This window comes from Mixophyes fleayi, chromosome 4, assembly GCF_038048845.1.
Source record: "Mixophyes fleayi isolate aMixFle1 chromosome 4, aMixFle1.hap1, whole genome shotgun sequence".
NCBI lineage: Eukaryota > Metazoa > Chordata > Amphibia > Anura > Limnodynastidae > Mixophyes > Mixophyes fleayi.
This window is the reverse complement of record NC_134405.1, coordinates 35213340-35232177: the sequence shown is the minus strand read 5'-3', so window position 1 is coordinate 35232177 and position 18838 is coordinate 35213340. Positions and strand designations below refer to the sequence as shown.

General features: G+C 38.4%; 1 protein-coding gene across 1 annotated transcript in view; it reads left to right on the top strand.

The window, feature by feature from the left end:
* Positions 1 to 1343: 1343 nt before the first annotated feature.
* LOC142151184 (complement C3-like) overlaps positions 1344 to 18838 on the top strand; it is an 84072-nt gene continuing 66577 nt past the window's right edge. Inside the window, exons 1-6 of the mRNA XM_075206550.1 lie at positions 1344 to 1433; positions 6387 to 6573; positions 9318 to 9480; positions 10448 to 10518; positions 12000 to 12094; positions 16133 to 16215. Of these exons, the coding sequence (XP_075062651.1) occupies positions 1372 to 1433; positions 6387 to 6573; positions 9318 to 9480; positions 10448 to 10518; positions 12000 to 12094; positions 16133 to 16215 (661 nt within the window). The 5' untranslated portion in view covers positions 1344 to 1371. The remainder of the gene's footprint in view (positions 1434 to 6386; positions 6574 to 9317; positions 9481 to 10447; positions 10519 to 11999; positions 12095 to 16132; positions 16216 to 18838) is intronic.

The window sequence follows — 18838 nt, the reverse complement described above, 5'->3', positions numbered from 1 at the left end:
GGAGGAAAATTTGGGGGAAAAATAGAATGGGGTCCCTCCTGTTTCTCCGTCAACCGGCCCTTGTTTTGCCAGAAGGGGCTGGTTGCACTATAGCAGGGGAGCCTGCAGTATGGGGTACCCCTGCCATAAGGACAATCAGCCCCATGCTGGTCAACACGGGGTTAGATTCCCTAGGGAGTTGAGGTCCACAATAAAGTGACAAGTGTCAAGTGCCTTGATACCCAGGGCCGCTGGGCCCTATAGCATACTTACCAACTCTCCCAGAATGTCTGGGAGTCTCTCGCATTTTGGGAGAGTCTCACGGACTCCCGGGAGAGTATGGCAATCTCACGGAGAATCACGGCATTTTGGACCCAGCCCGGGCACGCGGGTCCAAAATGACACGATTTTTGGTGCCCCGCCCCCCTCACGCCCATCTCCTCCCGGCAGGCTCCCGGAAGACAACTACATAAAGTTGCTAAGTATGCCCTATAGTGCACCAATGCAAAATATAAATAAAAGACACCTCTCGATGAAACCACAATAATTGAAATGGCATTGTTAAAAACATATATATATATATATATATATATATATATATATATATTGTTGTGGCTCGATAAACACCAGCAGTGTGTCCTGACTGTTAATGGCAGCCTAGCGAATCCGGCCACTGACCAGCCTAAGGCTATTTGGCATCCTAGCAGAGGGACACCACGCTGCGGGTTCCCCTGATATAGTGCCACCAGCTCCGCATGGCTAAGCCTAGTGCAGGTTTTAGTAAAATCGGGTGGACCCCACGCTTTTGTCCACCCAATTTTTCTACTATCAACACTAGGCTGGCAGCACTAGGGTTAATCTGATTGAGCAGCGGAGGAGCCATGCTTTTTATTGTTAACGCTTTGTGTGCCGGCTACTTGTGGGTCCGACGGCTTTATTGTCACCATGTACGCCAGCTGCCAGCACAAGTTTTTAGGTGTTTGGGGAGGGAGGGGGTGTAGTTTTAACCTTTTTACTATTTTCTTTTTTTTTTTCATATGTGTTTTGTACCGAGGGGACAGGTGCCTGCATAGATGCAGAAATGACAGAAATTACACCTGTAATACTGTTATATAAACTTTAATTCAGTGAGTATGTTCCTTCCCTGCATACATTTATATTGTGCAACTCTCCTTCATACTGTATCTACGGGAATCGGTCAAGCCTGATTTTGCAATAGACATTCCTACATCTATCAGGTAAATATTTGTTGGCACATCTTGGTTTTTAACTGCCTTGAATTCTCTCCAGTTACTGATTAGAAGGATTATTTCGTCAACTCTCCAGCCCTCACAATGATCCTATATATAAACTCCCCACCTCTCAGAAGCAGTACATACCCCAGAGGGAATCATGGGGTGCAGAGCTCTCTGTCTCATACTGCTATGTGGGCTTATTGGGTCCTACGCACAACAGTGAGTATGGGGGTGTCCCTATTAAACCTCCTTTCTGATTATCGCAAGTTTGGGCTAGTTTCATCTATCATATCTGTGTAACACTTTATGAAGCTACTGCATAAGTCCTTGTACTAAAATATTATATATCATACACTCATATAGTCAATATCAAAGAGCAGCAAGTTTTTAAGTGCAACATAGATGTTGTTTTAAGTGTTTTTATTACTATTGTTAATACTAATTTTGCTGGAACTAATGTTACTATTCTTTGTTTGATTGGTCTGGCAGCAATTCTTTTCATGAAAGCTTTAGAATGTTGCTGTGACTAGGAGTTCAAAAGTGGTAGTTCTTAATGTAACTGCAAGTTAGACTGTCTAGAGATCTCAATGTCAGCAATATATTGATAAAGCAGAGAATATACAAAGAAATACTCAGTTCAAGCTATCATGAATACCTTTAATTTGCCTGTTTTGTTATAGGACAAAGACAGCTGGAGTGTCTCTGTAGTAAATTCCTGAGGACAATGGCTTTCACTAATAGCATAGCAAATGTAAACAGCATGTCAAACATTTAACTTTCTGTTAAGGCATGGGAGCTTTTACATATATGTATTGTATTTAGTGTTAGGAATGTTATTAATAGCTATTAAATTAAAAGAAAAAAACCTTGTATTTAGAGCTAGAGCTTTAAACTGACTTATAATCCATGTTTCTATATACATGGCATTAAGTGAAGGGGTTGTTACCTATTATCATCACCATCACCATTTATTTATATGGCGCCACTAATTCCGCAGTGCTGTACAGAGAACTCACTCACATCAGTCAATGGGGCTTACAGTCTAAATTACCTAACACACACATACACATACACACAGACTAGGGTCAATTTTTTTTTCAGCCAATTAACCTACAAGTATGTTTTTGGCGTGTGGGAGGAAACTGGAGAACTCGGAGGAAACCCACGCAAACACGGGGAGAACATACAAACTCCACACAGATAAGGCCATGGTCAGGAATTGAACTCATGACCCCAGTGCTGTAAGGCAGAAGTGCTAACCACTTAGCCACCGTGCTGCCCTATTATGAGCTCAAAGTTGTAAATACATTTGCAATTTTATAATTATTAGCACAATACAGATATAGTTACAGCTCTCCTCCCTCACCCTCAATGTCTTGTAACATTTCTGTGTGCTATAACTACAGTAGATAGTTGTAATTTTGCTAGTTGGCTGATGTTAATACCTCTAACCTAGGTAGTCTGAGCTCAGGTAATAGAATTATTGCATAAAGCAAGAGACAGCACAATGTGAGAACTGTAGAAACTCTAGAATGTAAGCGGTCATGGGCAGGATCCTCTCTCCCTATTGTCTCATTTCTGTCTACTGTCCGTCTCCCTCATATGTCCTTGCCATGTCTTTTGCTACATTCTGTATGAGTCCCTACAGTCTTTTTTTGCACTTGTGATTTTTCTTACTGTATTCGTTATGTCTGCTTTTGTACAACTGTCCAGCACTACAAAATTTTTGGTGCCTTATAAACAAATAAATAAATAAATAATGATAATTACTGACAAACAAGACTCTTGTGGAGACAATGAGGGCAATTTACAAAGTTGACCCGTGTACGAGCTGTGTGCCTAGGGTTAAGGAACAACACTTGCATTTGTGCAAAATGATCACCACTGTTATAGGACTGATGTGTGGAGCTTGGTTGGGAAGCATTGGTATTTTTATGAGCTAGTTGGGAGCTAGAGGCTTTTTGGACCTGCTGATGGTCCTTTAATAAAAGCCACCATACAGGTTATGTAAATCCTAATTTCGCCAAAACAAAACAGTCTACAATGCACTTTCAGACACTTTGAATGCGAAATACATTAGTATTATCAAGTGTCCCAAAGTACTTAAATACATGCAAAAGATATATATAAAAAATAAAAAAAAAAGCAACCCTGCTAACTTACTCCTCGAGTAAGTCAAGTGGCAAGTGTGGAGCATGGATGGCACAGAGCAGCAATTCATGTCATTAGCGCTGCAATACTGCTATTGCGCGAATGAAAATCATATAATGGAGGCTCCCGTTTTGCCCACTTGGACAAGATGTGGGAGATTCGCTGGCTCTCCTAGTCATGGAAGGAGCAAGGGAGCTACCCAAAAATTGGGATTCTCCTGGACATTCCTGGAGAGTAGGCAAGTATGCCAGAAATCTGGTGCAAAATCAGAGATGGGGCCTCCCAACCCCTCCATTGCCCAGTTTACGCAATGATCTGCCATGGTACATAGAGAGGAGATTGAAGATATTTGGGAGTAGACTTAAACTAGGACTCCTTTCTATTCACATCAGACGTTCTGTTATTAAACATGTGATATGACTGCTGGGAGCCTTTTAGAGCCTAGAATGATAGCAGAGAACAAATGATTGCAAAGAGGTAAAAGATGAGAACAAAAACACATTTGACGATATATTTATATAGGTCCAAAAACGGCAATCAAATATACTGAAAACTGGAGATAATCAGTGACATTAAGGGCCTGATTTTGAGTTAGGAGCAAAACAGAGAAAAGGAGCAAACTTGCACCTTGGCAAAACCATGTTCCATTGGAGGGGGAGGTAAATTTAAAATGTGGGGAGAGATTTATAGTTGGGGTACAGCATTGCATAGATCAACATTAATTTCAGTATAAAAATAAAGCTATCAAGTATTTGTGTACTATATGAGAAAACAGCCAGTGTTTTCCTTGTGTGCAAAGAAAAAGGCAATTTCTACCCCTTGCATTGTATCATGGTTTGTCCAGATGCAAAGTTGCGCATTTTCTTTGCTTTGCCTAACTCAAAATCAGGCCCTAAATGCTCAATTTTTCTTTTATTTTGGGTTCTTTTTCACAACCTTGAAACATTAAATTTCACTAATTATCACTGATTTGCAGTCCCTTTTATTACCATTTTTGGACTTGTATTTCTATATTCAGCAATTTATTAATCAATCAGTTATTAGCTTGACTCTGTCTATACCAATTAGTAAATACAAATAAATCTGATTGGTTGCTATTGACATACATAAGCACACTAAGGCCTATATTTACTAAGCTGCGGGTTTGAAAAAGTGGGGATGTTGCCTATAGCAACCAATCAGATTCTAGCTGTCATTTTGTGGAAGGTACTAAATAAATGAAAGCTAGACTCTGATTGGTTACTATAGGCAACATCCCCACTTTTTCAAACCCGCAGCTTAGTAAATCTAGCCCTAAGATTCTATACCTGGTGCACATACATTGCTAAATCAAAATTTCTACGGAAAGCTGATATCAGACTGCTTTTGTGCTGGATAATTTAATTAGCAGCCCCTTTAATGGTGTCAATGAACTGCATATAGAAAAATGACCTTTGTAACTTCGACTTACTTATGAACACAACAGTCATGTGCATGGCCCCGTGCAGCAGTTTGGGGTTTTGATCTCGGTATTACAAGGTACACTGGTCAACAAACTTGCTGGAAAAACATACTGTACAAAAATGCTGACTTCATTTATTTAAACTAGAGATGTCACTGACCCCCTGTGTTTTAGTTTTGGCTTTGGATCTGGATTAACTTCGTGTTTTGTTTTTGGTGTTGGATCCCTTTTTTTTTCTAAAATACCAATTTTTTTCTAAAATCACATAATTTGGCTCTTTTTTTGTTCCTACATTATTTTTAACCTCAATAACATTAATTTCCAGTCATTTCCTGTCAATGTTTGTCAAGTGACAAGAACAATGCTACCCCTGTTTCTGTGTGAGCAATGGCACTGGAGAATGGAGAGTGACAAGAACACTGCTACCCCTGTTTCTCTGTGAGCAATGGCACTGAGCAATGTCACTGGAGAATGGAGAGTGACAAGAACACTGCTACCCATGTTTCTGTGTGAGCAATGGTGCTGAGCAATGTCACTGGAGAATGGAGAGTGACAAGAAAAATGCTACCCCTGTTTTTGTGTGAGCAATCGCACTGAATGTCCTGGGGAGGGAGGTACTTATGGAATTCAAAACCCGCGAGATCCAACAACGAAACAATGACGTTTTGCCTTGATTCAGATCCGAAGACGTGCAAAAGTAACGAGCCGCCTCGTGAGGCTACTCGGATCCTCTAAGTTCGGGTGGGCTTGGTTTTCAGAAAACCGAGTCTGAGCATCTCTAGTTTAAACCTGTCTGGTTTGTGGAAAATTATGCAATCTGCTGGATTAAAAATTGATAAAGTGGAACAGGAGAGGAACCATAGCTTGTAGAACATGCAGAGGGACTAGTATCAGGTGGGAGCAGGATAGGCTATAGGGGTAAAAGATGTGGTGCTTGGAAGACTGAAGGTTGGGGGAGAGTCTTGTCAGTTGGGGTAGTGAGTTCCATAAGTCTGGAGAATCTTAGAGGGAGGAGGAGGAGAGGTGTCGGTCAGAAGCAGATTGCAGAGGGAGAGGTAGAGTGAATCACAGGTCAGAGATATATGAATGGAGGAGTTGGTGAGGGCTTTGGAGGTGAGGGTGAGAAGCTTGAACTGATGTCTGGAGGAATAGGGAGCAGCGCATGAATTAGAGAGTGGATGTGGTGTGGCAAGAGTGGAAGATCAGTCTCACCACGTAATTTAGGACTGACAATATTGGTGAAAGGTGGGTGAGGGGAAGACCAGATAGTAGGATGATGCAGTAGTCAAGGCGGGAGATATTGAGAATAGTTAAAAGTGAAAAAGGAACTATAAGCTGATGCCATGATAATAAAAAAACTACTCCGACTTTGATGCCACTATATGATATTTGTGTTTAGCTCTTGCCAAGCGGAGAGGCACTTTGTTTTTTTAAAAAACCATACATTTTCACAGACCTGAAGGACCCTCTTTTGTGACTATAACATGAGTTTAATATCAAAATGTCCTATATGTTGATTTATACTTGTAATTTCTAAATATTTCCAAAAATGTATACTCTGTATATTTTTGCCCTGTCAGATGCATCCTGATCACACCCAATGTCCTGCGTGTGGACAGTGAAGAGACATTTATAGTGGATGGACACGACTCTGCATTTGATGCTGACATCATAATCCAAGATTTCCCCTTGAAGAAATTTAATTTAATTCAGGGAAGGGTCTCTGTCAATAGTGGTAATGGCTTCCTGGGACAAACTAAATTGACGGTAAGGTTCTAAATTCTGATCTAATATATGAAGGATCATGTTAAAATGTATGGGGTGCACAGATCCAGACAGTAAACATCAAAGTGCAAAGATATTTTGATCCATAAATAGTGTATCTACAGGTTATTACAGGAGGAGGGTACATTTACACAACAGGGTTGGCCTGATTTAATTATTAGACGTAAGCCTCCCATAGGCAGGGATGATTTATTATGTAGTATGATTTGTGAAATATATTCAGAAAACAACAATATTTGTATAAAAGGTAAATGGGGGAATTATCTACAATTGGTACACATGGAATAGGTGCTGTATCACGGAACCACTACCCAGATTCCAAGCCAACATCTGGTTGCTATTGGCAACACTACCTTTTCAACACTGTTGAACAGTTTTCATAAATGTTTATCATTGTATCCTGTGTATAATAGTGGAAAATAATGTTTTTCCAATCTAGTTGGTTAAAGGGAAAATAAATACATTTATTTTAATAAACCATTAGTTTAATATTGAATTACGCAGTGCAGCCAACATGTTAGCCTGGAGTTCTATAACTGAACCCTCTGACCATAGCCAGTAAGAGGGATATTTGTATACCATTTGAACAATGGATATAGTTCAGAAACATACATACATTATTACAGTGTTATACAATGTTCCACAATTAAGTTAATTATAATATGTAATAAGCTCTGTCTACATCCAAAATAGGAATCTTGGGCCTGATTCATTAAGGATCTTAACTTGAGAAACTTCTTATTTCAGTCTCCTGGACAAAACCATGTTACAATGCAAGGGGGTGCAAATTAGTATTTTGTTTTGCACATAAGTTAAATACTGACTGTTTTTTCATGTAGCACACAAATATCAACTTTAAATTTCAGTATACAATTAAGATATCAAGTATATGTGTGCTACATGAAAAAACAGTCAATATTTAACTTACGTGCAAAACAAAATACTAATTTGCACCCCTTGCATTGTAACATGGTTTTGTCCAGGAGACTGAAACAAGAAGTTTCTCAAGTTAAGATCCTTAATGAATCAGGCCTCTTGTTTTCATCATATTTTGTAAGGGCAGATACAGTGTCATGGTAAAATACAATGAACTGATAATTAAAGATTCGTATTTATTTATTACAAATCCAACTTTAACGTGATATATAGACCATTAGGCGGCATAGCCCTTTTTATGATCACAGAATTTCTTTCTATGTCTATTGTTATTGTTACTATTATTAGTATTGGAATTAATAGTTGGGCTTTTATATTATTCTACACTCTTACACAAATAACTAATATACTATACTATACTATTATTTCATATCATGTAAAACAACATCACTATCCAACTGTAATCCACAACAGTCACCCAGTAAAGGTAGAAGTGTATCTATGTGATCCCCTAATATACATTTGGAATTGCCCTGCAGAACATCGCACCCTGTGTGTCATCTCCACTACTTCGTGGTAAAGCTCTGTAGACCATCGTGCTCTGTATCCGTTATCTTCAATGTATTGCTCCGCAGAGCATAGCACTACGCGTGTCATCTCCACTACTTAGGGGTTACGCCTCTAAATACCTTTCAGCCCTCCCTTTCTCCCAGGTCTCATTGGGCACTCCCATATTGTGCCACAATCTACAGTGCAGACACCAGGGATCTCCTTGCGGGGATCCCTGGCAAAGACCGTCTGCATTGTTAGACTCCGCACCTCTAGGAAGAGTAGTACTAATCCCAGCAGACCAAAGGATCCAACTTATTCCTTGCCAAACGTGACAATTGCTTTACAATTAATATCACAACACAATCTGCTGTGGTAGAATGAAAGAAATGAAGTTGAACTAACTACACAATTGGTGCTAAACATCAGCTGATGTTTGGTAAGTGGTAGAATTCCTCATAATTAGAGCAGGCTGAGACATTACAGATAGATAATATTAATATTATATTATAAAACCACAAATTATATTGCTCACAATGTTCATGTTTGGATGCATCTTGCATGTAAGTTGCAGATCACAGAACGTGAGCATAGTTCTGATCAGGTGCAAATTATATGGCCGAGACCAAGCGTATATATTTACAATAATCCTAGAACTTTTGAATCAGCCGCATCAGCAACAGAGCGCACATGGCACGCCTTTAATATACATTGCCCTACATCTCCCTTCCTCGTTGTGCCCCTCAAGTCGTAGGCTATCGTTTCATTTGGACATTAGATGGAGTTGCGTTCGTTTGCATACGGTCTGTTTCTGTGTGTGTGCCGAGCTATTTAATGCAAGATACGGCATGCAGATAGGCGCATGTCCGAACATGAATCGGGCCCAATGTACCCAGACATTGCATTAAAAAGTATTACCCCTAGACCAAGATATGTCCGGACTCCACTCTCCCAAACTTTTCTCCATATAAAAGCAGCACAACACGAATTAACAAAATGATTACACAAAACACTGTTGTATGACATATTTTCTTTCACTTAAACACAAGAGAATATAGTTACCAAAATATTTATGTATATGCCAAAATTATTACTCTTGCATAAAAAACAATAATGAAACTCCTTCTTTGAAATATCTATAAATATTGATATTCGTGGTCATCTCTCCAGTAACCTCCTGTGTCCTCATGGTTTTGAATGGTCAAGTGACTTATAATATTTTTATTTTTAACATCAAGGGATGGATTATCCTTAATATCTTTCATTGTGTTTATTTTTATGGTATTTTTCATGTATTATAGATTCCCTCAACAAATTTGGAAGCAGACCCAAATAAGAAACAGTTTGTCTACGTCAGTGTGAGGGCCCCCAGTTGCAGTCTGGATAAAGTTGTCTTGGTGTCTTATCAAAGTGGATTTATTTTCATACAGACTGACAAGCCCATCTACACTCCTGGATCTACAGGTAAAGATATACTGCTGGAATGTGCTACTGAGATTACTTCTATCTATTACGATAGAGGAATTTCCTTTATGAGGTGCTAGCAAAAATTAATGTCAAATATGGGATTGCTGACCTGAATTTCAGGTAGTTTTCCCTGGAGCCCCGCGGGGGCAGGTCTTTCTCCCAGATCCCGCCTACTTCTGTGTGTAGTGACTTGCCACAAATAAATTTTGACCTCACACTCATGGATTGTGGCATTTCACTGTTGCGGATGGGGCAAAAGTGATGCAGTTTGCAGCACCATGTGCAAAAATATCAATGTAATACATTGCTGTATAAATAGGACACATGAAATAAAGACAGACCAGATGCCCCCTCACACTTTTGGGTTATTTAAGACATAAACAAAGTTTGAATGTGCAAGAATTGATGAGAAACATTTACAATGTTTAAAATTAAGATTAACACCCTTATTACAAATCTATGTGAAATGTAGTATATTATCTTTGACCAATCACTTTCAACAATTTCCATTTAAGGAGCTTTTCTAAAATTAATTTCCAATTCCTTTCTATACCAGTGCCATCTATTGGTATCAAAAGGTATTGCAGATTTAACTTATCGAAGATGGATTTGCTCTAGCTAATACCATACATATACAGCATTTATTGCTTTTGGCTAAATTACAACATAAGCGCTTTTAAATATTTGGCAACTATTTTATTATCATTTATTATTTGTTTTCAAGTCAATTATAGTAGATTTGTTTACTCAGCCTAAGCTCTCACAGACAGTTTATAAAACATCACAAACTTAGGTCAGTGAGTAATCTCTAATATGTTTAGACAGGTTTTCAGGAAAACAAGATACACACGTTTAAACACTATTTATCCATACTATATTTATTAACGTAAAGTGAAACCAACATTTTTGTGTGACACACAGAACAGATGACTAGATATTTTCTATATTGTCTCTTCCCATTCAGTTCTCTACCGGGTTTTCACCATGAGTCCAAGTCTGAAACCGGTGGACAAGCCAGTGATCATCGAATTCCTGGTGAGATTGCTGTTCTTGTAGATTATCTCCAACATTGGTTGATCAGAAAGGTTATTCAATGAATAAATGATCATTACATAGAAACTGATTACTTGCATAATATCACTAATTATTATATTATTCTTCTGAATATGGCTGTCAGCCAATTACAAGTTATAACCTTCAGTTTGTATAGTATTTTTATGGACAATGTTTTATTTATGGGCTTCATGTATAACACATTTTTAATTAGCCTTTTATTACATTTGTAACAGCAAACACATACATTAGGGATAGTCCTAACATGTTATGGGACATATTCCTCAAACACATTTAAAATGTTTATAATCTGAAGGACAGGACAGACAGAATTGGATAATGGTCTCAAATTCACACGAAATACATGTGAATATCATTATGTGACCATAAATATGTTGGTCCTCACACTTGTGATTACTTACTTCATAATCATAAGTGAAAAAGGGGAACTTTGGGTAGATATATCTTTATCGAGACCTGGGTTAAAGATAATTTGGAAGGTCTTTGTCCCTTTAAGAGTGACTCTGAAGTTAAAAACCACTCAGATCTACTATAAAAAATAGCTCCATTGGTTTGTCTGGTAGGTTCATTGATTAATATTGGTAAAGATACAAACTTAAAATGGAGAGCAAAAAATGTGAATGGGTTCACATCTTATTAACAGGTGGGAATAGCAAAACAACATTGATAAATTACAACAGAACTATTATAATAGTAACAATGTACAGATTTGGTTGTCAGAGAATGGATTGATCTGGTGCTTTGCTCTGGATACACAATGCCCAACTTAGTAAGTTAAGATTTATTTATTTTATGATCTGATTAAAGATACAATTGTATCGATTTATTAAAAATCCAACTTTAACGTGATATATGGACCATTAGTCGGCTTAGCCCTGTTTGTGATCACAGAATTCCTTTTTATATTCTATATTTCAGGCAATGTGTGCTTAAATTGATTGGTTGTAGGCCATACATTTCAATCAGTTATTCAATGTTTTAATATTTCCATTTTTAGAGTTGACAGCTAATTAAACGCAGATATAGCTGATTAATTACTGTAATGTTGATTGGATACCTCCAGGATTATATACCCAGTAGTTGAGAGGTTAGATTCTCTTTGTTAAAGTCTCAGATCATGATAAAACAGATCAGAGGTTACTACTTTTGATTGACCACTCAACAAATAGAGAACTGATAGCGATGGATTTGATTGGATGGTACTGCAACTGATGCTTCATTCATCTACGCTATGGTAGTTGTCCACAAACAAGCCTTGGTATTTGGGTGGCAAATTAATGGTTCACTTTATTGACAGCTATCAGTGCAAAGACACCTCATCTAAATAATAAATACCAATAGTAGAATTACAATGCTACTAATAACAATAAAACACAGATATTGTTCTTTTTTCATTGTCCTTTTGGTATTTGTCTAACTTGGATTATCTCTTTCTTTCATAGACTCCAGAAAATGTCATTGTAAAAAAAGATTTGATAAAACAAACCAGCAAATCTGGCATCATCTCTATGTCCAATAAACTAACTGATCTTGTCAGGTGAATACAGTGCATCCATCCATAATGCATGTTTAGAAGTGTTGAAATATTGGTTCCAGATTCATCCTGACCTGTATTATTATTATTATTATTATTATTATTTTGACCTGGATCTAAGAACATTTTGATATTCACCCTTCATCTTCCGCAAGTCCAAAATGTCCTCAGCTTTGAAGTGGGTGGAGGCAGTGACCTGCCCCCTTATCAGAATACATGGATGAGGAGAAGGCTGCATTTGACGGAAGCAGTGTTGAGATGTTAGGAGGGGAATGGAGACCATCAGGAAACCACATCTAGAGAGTAACACAGTGGAAGGAGCAGGGTCCTCAGACAGCATAAAATAGTAATATAGTAACTCCTGTCAACCAAATGTAGGCAGATTATATTGTCAAATACATTTCTTAAATAGAGTTAATAAAGTTAGCTGCTACAGAGCCCTCAACAACACTATTATCATAATAGTGTATAATGGATATAAAAGTACAAAATAAGTATCCAATAGGGGCTGAACACTTGCCCAAGTAAATCAATGAACTATTCAAAAGATATATTATTATTATTATTATTATTATTATTACTATTATCATTTATTTGTTAGGCGCCCCAAGATTTCCGCAGCGCCGTACACAGTACAAACAGTAGACTATACAGGGTATAACAGTACAGAACAGTAAACAAAAAATACCAATACTTCAGAAGCTCCAGGCAGGCTGATGCAATAAGCACGGAGCAGAAGAACAGGTATGGAGACAGGAGGGAAGAGGGCCCTGCTCAGGTGAGCTTACATCCTAAAGGAGGGTAGACAGAACAGGCACAAGGGGAGCCAGAAGAGAGAAGGGAGAGCGAGTGGAGGTGGTGAGGTGGTCAAGTAGATGGTTGGTAGGCTTTACGGAAGAGGTGAGTTTTCAGTGCACGTTTGAAGGAACACAGAGTAGGAGAGAGACGGATGGAACGAGCATATATAAAAGCATTAAATATTGAAATCATATACATATAATCAAATAAACTACCATAAATATAAAAGATATCACAGAAGAAGCAGGCACCTGAGAGTCATTAAACTATAACACATAAGAACAATGCAAAAAAGGCTGGAAGTATTACAGTCCAAGTTTGCAGTTTTCAATTTGAACAGACATTGGATGTGATTTTAATAAACAAATACAGAAAATATTACGCAGTATATGTGTAAAACTGAATCTAATTTCTGTCCAATTGAAAACAAACTGGACTTAACCACAATTTTAATAGCCAACCCACATGGGGAAACCAGGTGTGTCCCACTGTAAAACTAGAAAACAGCACCAAATTGAACTTAATTTGTGCCATTGGAGCTGTAATATCATCACTCCAAAGACCCCAAATCATCATAATTTGGTACTGGTTTCTAATTTGACAGAGGGGTGCACCAGCATGGTCCCTTTATAACACCAGCTGGGTCCCTAAGATTCCAGCCCATTACACAAATATAGTTTAAATAGTTGAGATTTCTGCGGGTATATGGAGGGTTGGCAGGGCCTGATTAAGGGTTCTGGCCGCCCTAGGCTAATACGGCCGCAGCGCCCCCCCCCCCTCCCCCTCCTCCGAATATATAGGTGTATAGGAACACTCCTGAATATGAATGTTCAGGTGTATTCTCCAGCATTCAAATTTAGACAGATTGTGCCATTGTCTCTTACCTGTTCTTGCTCTTCTCTCTTGCAACTTTGTTATGCTCTCGCTGGCTTCTGGAAAGTTGGCGTCCTGTTTTGAAAATGCAAAAATGTATTATAATGCAAACCCTGAATGATTAGGCCCTTTAGTTAGAACAAAACACTCCATTGTGGCCAGCTAAAAGTACCCCATTGGACAGGCATATATAAGCAATATCTGAATATTTGTTGTCAATCAAATGCAAACCTCTACCAGCCCCATCTCACTAATATTTAGTATTCTAGTGATTGCTGAGACCACCCATGTGACCACCACACAATCATGAGATTCTGCCCCCCAAAGCTTCTGTATTTTTTAAATACCCCATGCAGCCATTTTCCTTAACCACAACCCCCCCCACAGCCATTTTCCTTAACCCCTGCTGCAGCCATTTTCTTTACCTCCCATCCTGCATCCATCCCCCTTGCAGCTATTTTCCTTACCTCCACTCTGCTAGCTAGCTATCCCCCCCCGTCACATCAAAACTCCCCCAGTCACATATATCAGCCCCCCTCCTCTGCCCTCCTTCATACATATCAACCTCTCTTCCTCCCTATAGATTTTCATGGCAGCCCCCCCCCCTCCCACCCTATAGATTTGTATGACAGTCCCCCCTCTCCCTCCCTATAGATATGCATGGTAGTTCCCCCCCTCTCTATAGATATGCAGGGCAGTTCCCCCCCTCCCTATAGATATGCAGGGCAGTTCCCCCCCCTCCCTATAGATATGCAGGGCAGTTCCCCCCCCCTCCCTATAGATATGCAGGGCAGTTCCCACCCCCCTCCCTATAGATATGCAGGGCAGTTCCCCCCCCCCCCTCCCCATAGATATGCAGGGCAGTTCCCCCCCCTCCCTATAGATATGCAGGGCAGTTCCCCCCCTCCCTATAGATATGCAGGGCAGTCCCCCCCCCTCCCTATAGATATGCAGGGCAGTTCCCCCCCCTCCCTATAGATATGCAGGGCAGTCCCCCCCCTCCCTATAGATATGCAGGGCAGTTCCCCCCCCCCTCCCTATAGATATGCAGGGCAGTTCCCCCCCCTCCCTATAGATATGCAGGGCAGTTCCCCCCTTCAATTACCTGTAGTTGTGCCAGCATCGCTCCTCTCCTCAGATCAGCAGATAGGAAGTGAAGACGTCCTGCTTCCTGTCTGCTGCACAGCAACAGGCAGCCTGGCGATTGGCTGTGTGTTGCTAACCACTGACCACCATTGCTTTTGATTGTCGAGCCCTCCACCCCCCCGCGGCGACCCCCCCCTCTCCCACCCCGAAAAAAAAAATGAATGAAGAAAAAAAAAAAAATTAAAAAAAAATAAAAAATTGGTCAGCCTAGTGGTTGATCAGGCCCTGAGGGTTGGTAGAGTTAGAGCGTAAAGAGGTTATGGTGATAAAAGACTGCTTACAGGTGATAAGGTGATAGTCAGAGAGATGGAAAGAGTGTTATAGAAATCAGCAACTAAAGAAGGTCTGGCAGGGGCGCACGGAGGATTTGTCAGGGAGGGGTTTCCTCCGCCCCCGGAAAAAAATAAAAATCTAGAGACCTGCCGCGCATGCGCGGCAGCGCCGTTTCGGCTGAACTGTAGTATACAGCAGCTGCGGCGCTGTCAAAGAAGCGTCCGCGGCGGTGCTGTATACAATACAGCACCGCCGCGGACGCTTCTTAGACAGCGCCGCGGCTGCTGTATACTACAGTAGGGCACTTGTAGGGCACTTTTTAGCGGAGGGGGAGGGGGGTTTCTGGAGACCCAGAAACCCCCCCTGCGTGCGCCACTGGTCTGGGGACTACAAGAACAAAGCAGGGGTCATTATTCTGAACCAGGGCTTGTAGAGAGCACATTGATTGTTTGTTAAGGGTTTTTTATTTACAATTGTATTACAACTTTCCCATTTAACTACAACTACAAAGATGTAAGAAGAAAGAAGATTTTATTTTATAATAAAGTGGTTAAATAGGCATCGCTCAAAGAGAGCACATAATAAGGAATAGGGAAATCGCCAGACAATTGAAATCATTGCAGTTTCAGCATCATGTGTGGTTATAGTTGGTACTTTGTATGAAAGTCCTACCTAGTGCTAATATTAATTTTATAACTGCAAGACCCAAAGTCAATGTGAGGAAATGTCCATTAGAATTAATAAGGTTAATATGTATTCTACCATAATGTAAAATGTACAATATTCAGCGCTGTATTCATGCATTCTTCAAATAAGGGTTTTGCAGCCATAAAGATTGTATTTCTACTATATGGGAATCCCCTGTTTACAGTATGTCTCTCTGATGTAGATTAAATTGAAGTGAAATACACAGTAACAGTATTAATCTGATGCTGTTTGTTTTGTATATAGTTTGGGAGTGTGGACCATATCGGCAAAGTTTGAGGACACGCTTATACAGAATTACACCACAAACTTTGAAGTGAAAGAATACGGTACGATTTGTAATCATTTATATGTTATGGCCATGATGATTTATACAGTGTAATTATGATAAGATGATTTAAAGGATATGTCCAAACCAGTATTGTTTTTGTTACACCCCTTTCTCCCCAAATTACCAGAGTACCAATTATACAACGTATGAGGCCATGCATGTTCAGATATATAAGTAATATATATGATTTCCCGCACAAGAAAAAATCTTTCCAATTGATGTATATTTTCAAGACATGATTTAATATGTTAGTCTGATAGTATGAGGTGCTGCTTCCAGTAGTAATGTATTGTATATAATAGAAGAGAAGGAGAAGTACTACTTATATGGAAGGCACACTCATGGAGAAAATCCTGTGTTGTTGAAGCGACACTTTATTGTGGATAACAAAAGTGGATAGAAATGAACAAATAAATAAATTGACACTACACTATAAAACTACTATTTATTAGTCATGCAAATAAAACTGTATGGTTAAAAAGCTAAATATTAAAATTTCGGAGTCTTGGTCGGGTACGTATATTCAGAAGATCAATACACTTTATTTGGTTCCGTAAATATATACCGGGAGTCTCTATCTATGGTAGTTATATTATACAGATGTCTTATGATGTGGTCTTGAAAATAGCAACAATTCATGAATAGTGATCATATAAGGTAAGTGTATTGTGTTTCCATCATATGGACATGAAGATCATACAGTCACGTGTGGTGTACACAAATGAGGTATAAGGTAAGTGTCACTTTGATGAGTATGTCACTATAATATGTCAATATAGACCAAGAGATCCACAGTAATAAGGAATATATACAGTCCTGGTAAGTGTACTACTGTGTTAATCAAATCAAACGAATTGACACGTTGGTATATAGATGGCAGATTATTTCATGTTTATATACACCTGTTCTGCTGTACCAGTGCAAGGCTAGTATATCTCCTTTTTTTGGAGTTTAAATATGTATAGCATCAGTTAAGGACATTCTACATGTGTTCTTGTATACGATAGGTACCATATATACACCTGTGCTGCTGAAGCAGTATTGCTGTATATCCCACATTAATTATTATTATTATGTGGCCACAAATTGGGTAAAGTCTCTAGTGTTCTGACATGCATAGCTGAAATTCAAAACGTTTTTTAATAACTGAAGAATCTATAAAAATGTGATTATATTATATCAATTATGCTTTCTTGATCTTAATTTATATATAAATAAGTGCCTGTCAGGAAGGGAGAGTGTAGCAAAATATTTTAGTAAAATGAAGTTTCGTAATTGTTATATTTATGACAAAACTATCATAGTTAGCTACATGTTCCCTATGTCGTTTGGTTTATATTCAGTCAGAGACACAGACTTTTTCTACAACTGGCATTCATCACAGCTGGTTAATTATTTATACAAATCACAGTTCCAATGCAATTTCTCAGATGTTTAGCAGCCAGGACTGATAGGTAGATAAATCTTAAATTGTATGGGTATTCTCATATATTTTTCCTATGATTCTTATGGAGTGTTTTTTATATGGTCACAATTTATTTTGGGTTTCCAGTATTCTAACACAAACAATAGAGACCTAATTGGGTTGATTTATAATAAAAAAAAAAACTTAGAGATTTCGTCACAGTATATCTGTTTTGATTTCTGTTAATGACATTTTTTATTGTCTACCACTAGATTCATATAGAGGAGTTCCTTTGCAAAAATCATATTCTGATATATCTATGAATCCTTTTGTAACCAGTTAGATGCTGGACTCCCTGCTTGACCTGACTCACAGGCTCCTTCTAGGAACAGCACTTTATAGTATAGCAATTATGCTTTCTTAATCATAGAATATATGTAAAAAGTGCCTGTCAGGAAAGGGATAGTGTAGCAAAATATTTTATTATAGTAGAACAAAATTCGTTTTTAGTATATTAATGACAAAACTGTCATAGTTAGCTACATGTTCCCTGTTCCATTTGGTATCTATTCAGTCAGGTCAAGCAGGGAGTCCAGAATCTAGTTGGTTATAAGAGAATCATAGATATATCAGAATATGATTTTTGCTCTATAAAGGAACTCCTCTATATGAATCTAGTGGTAGATAACTGAAGATGTCATTAACAGAAATCAAAACAGATATACTGTGATGAAATTCTTAAAGGGTTTTTTTTTTTATCATAAATCAATCCAACTAGGTCTCTATTGTTTGTGTCAGAAAACTAGAAACCCAAAACAAATTGTGACAGTATAAAAAATATCCCATAAAAATTATAGGAAAAAGATACAAAAATATTCATATAATTTAAGATTTATCTATCTATCAGTCCTAGCTGCTAAAATATCGGAGAAATTGCATTGGAACTGTGATTTGTATAACTAATTAACCAGCTGTGATGGAGGTCAGCTGTAGAAAAAGTCTGTGTCTCTGACTGAATATATACCAAACCAAATAGGGAACATGTAGCTAACTATGATAGGTTTGTCGTAAATATAACAAATACAAACTTCATTTTACCAAAATATTTTGCTACACTCTACCTTCCTGGCAGGCACTTATTTATATATATATATATATATATATATATATATATATATATATATATATATATATCTTAAGATCAAGAAAGCATAAT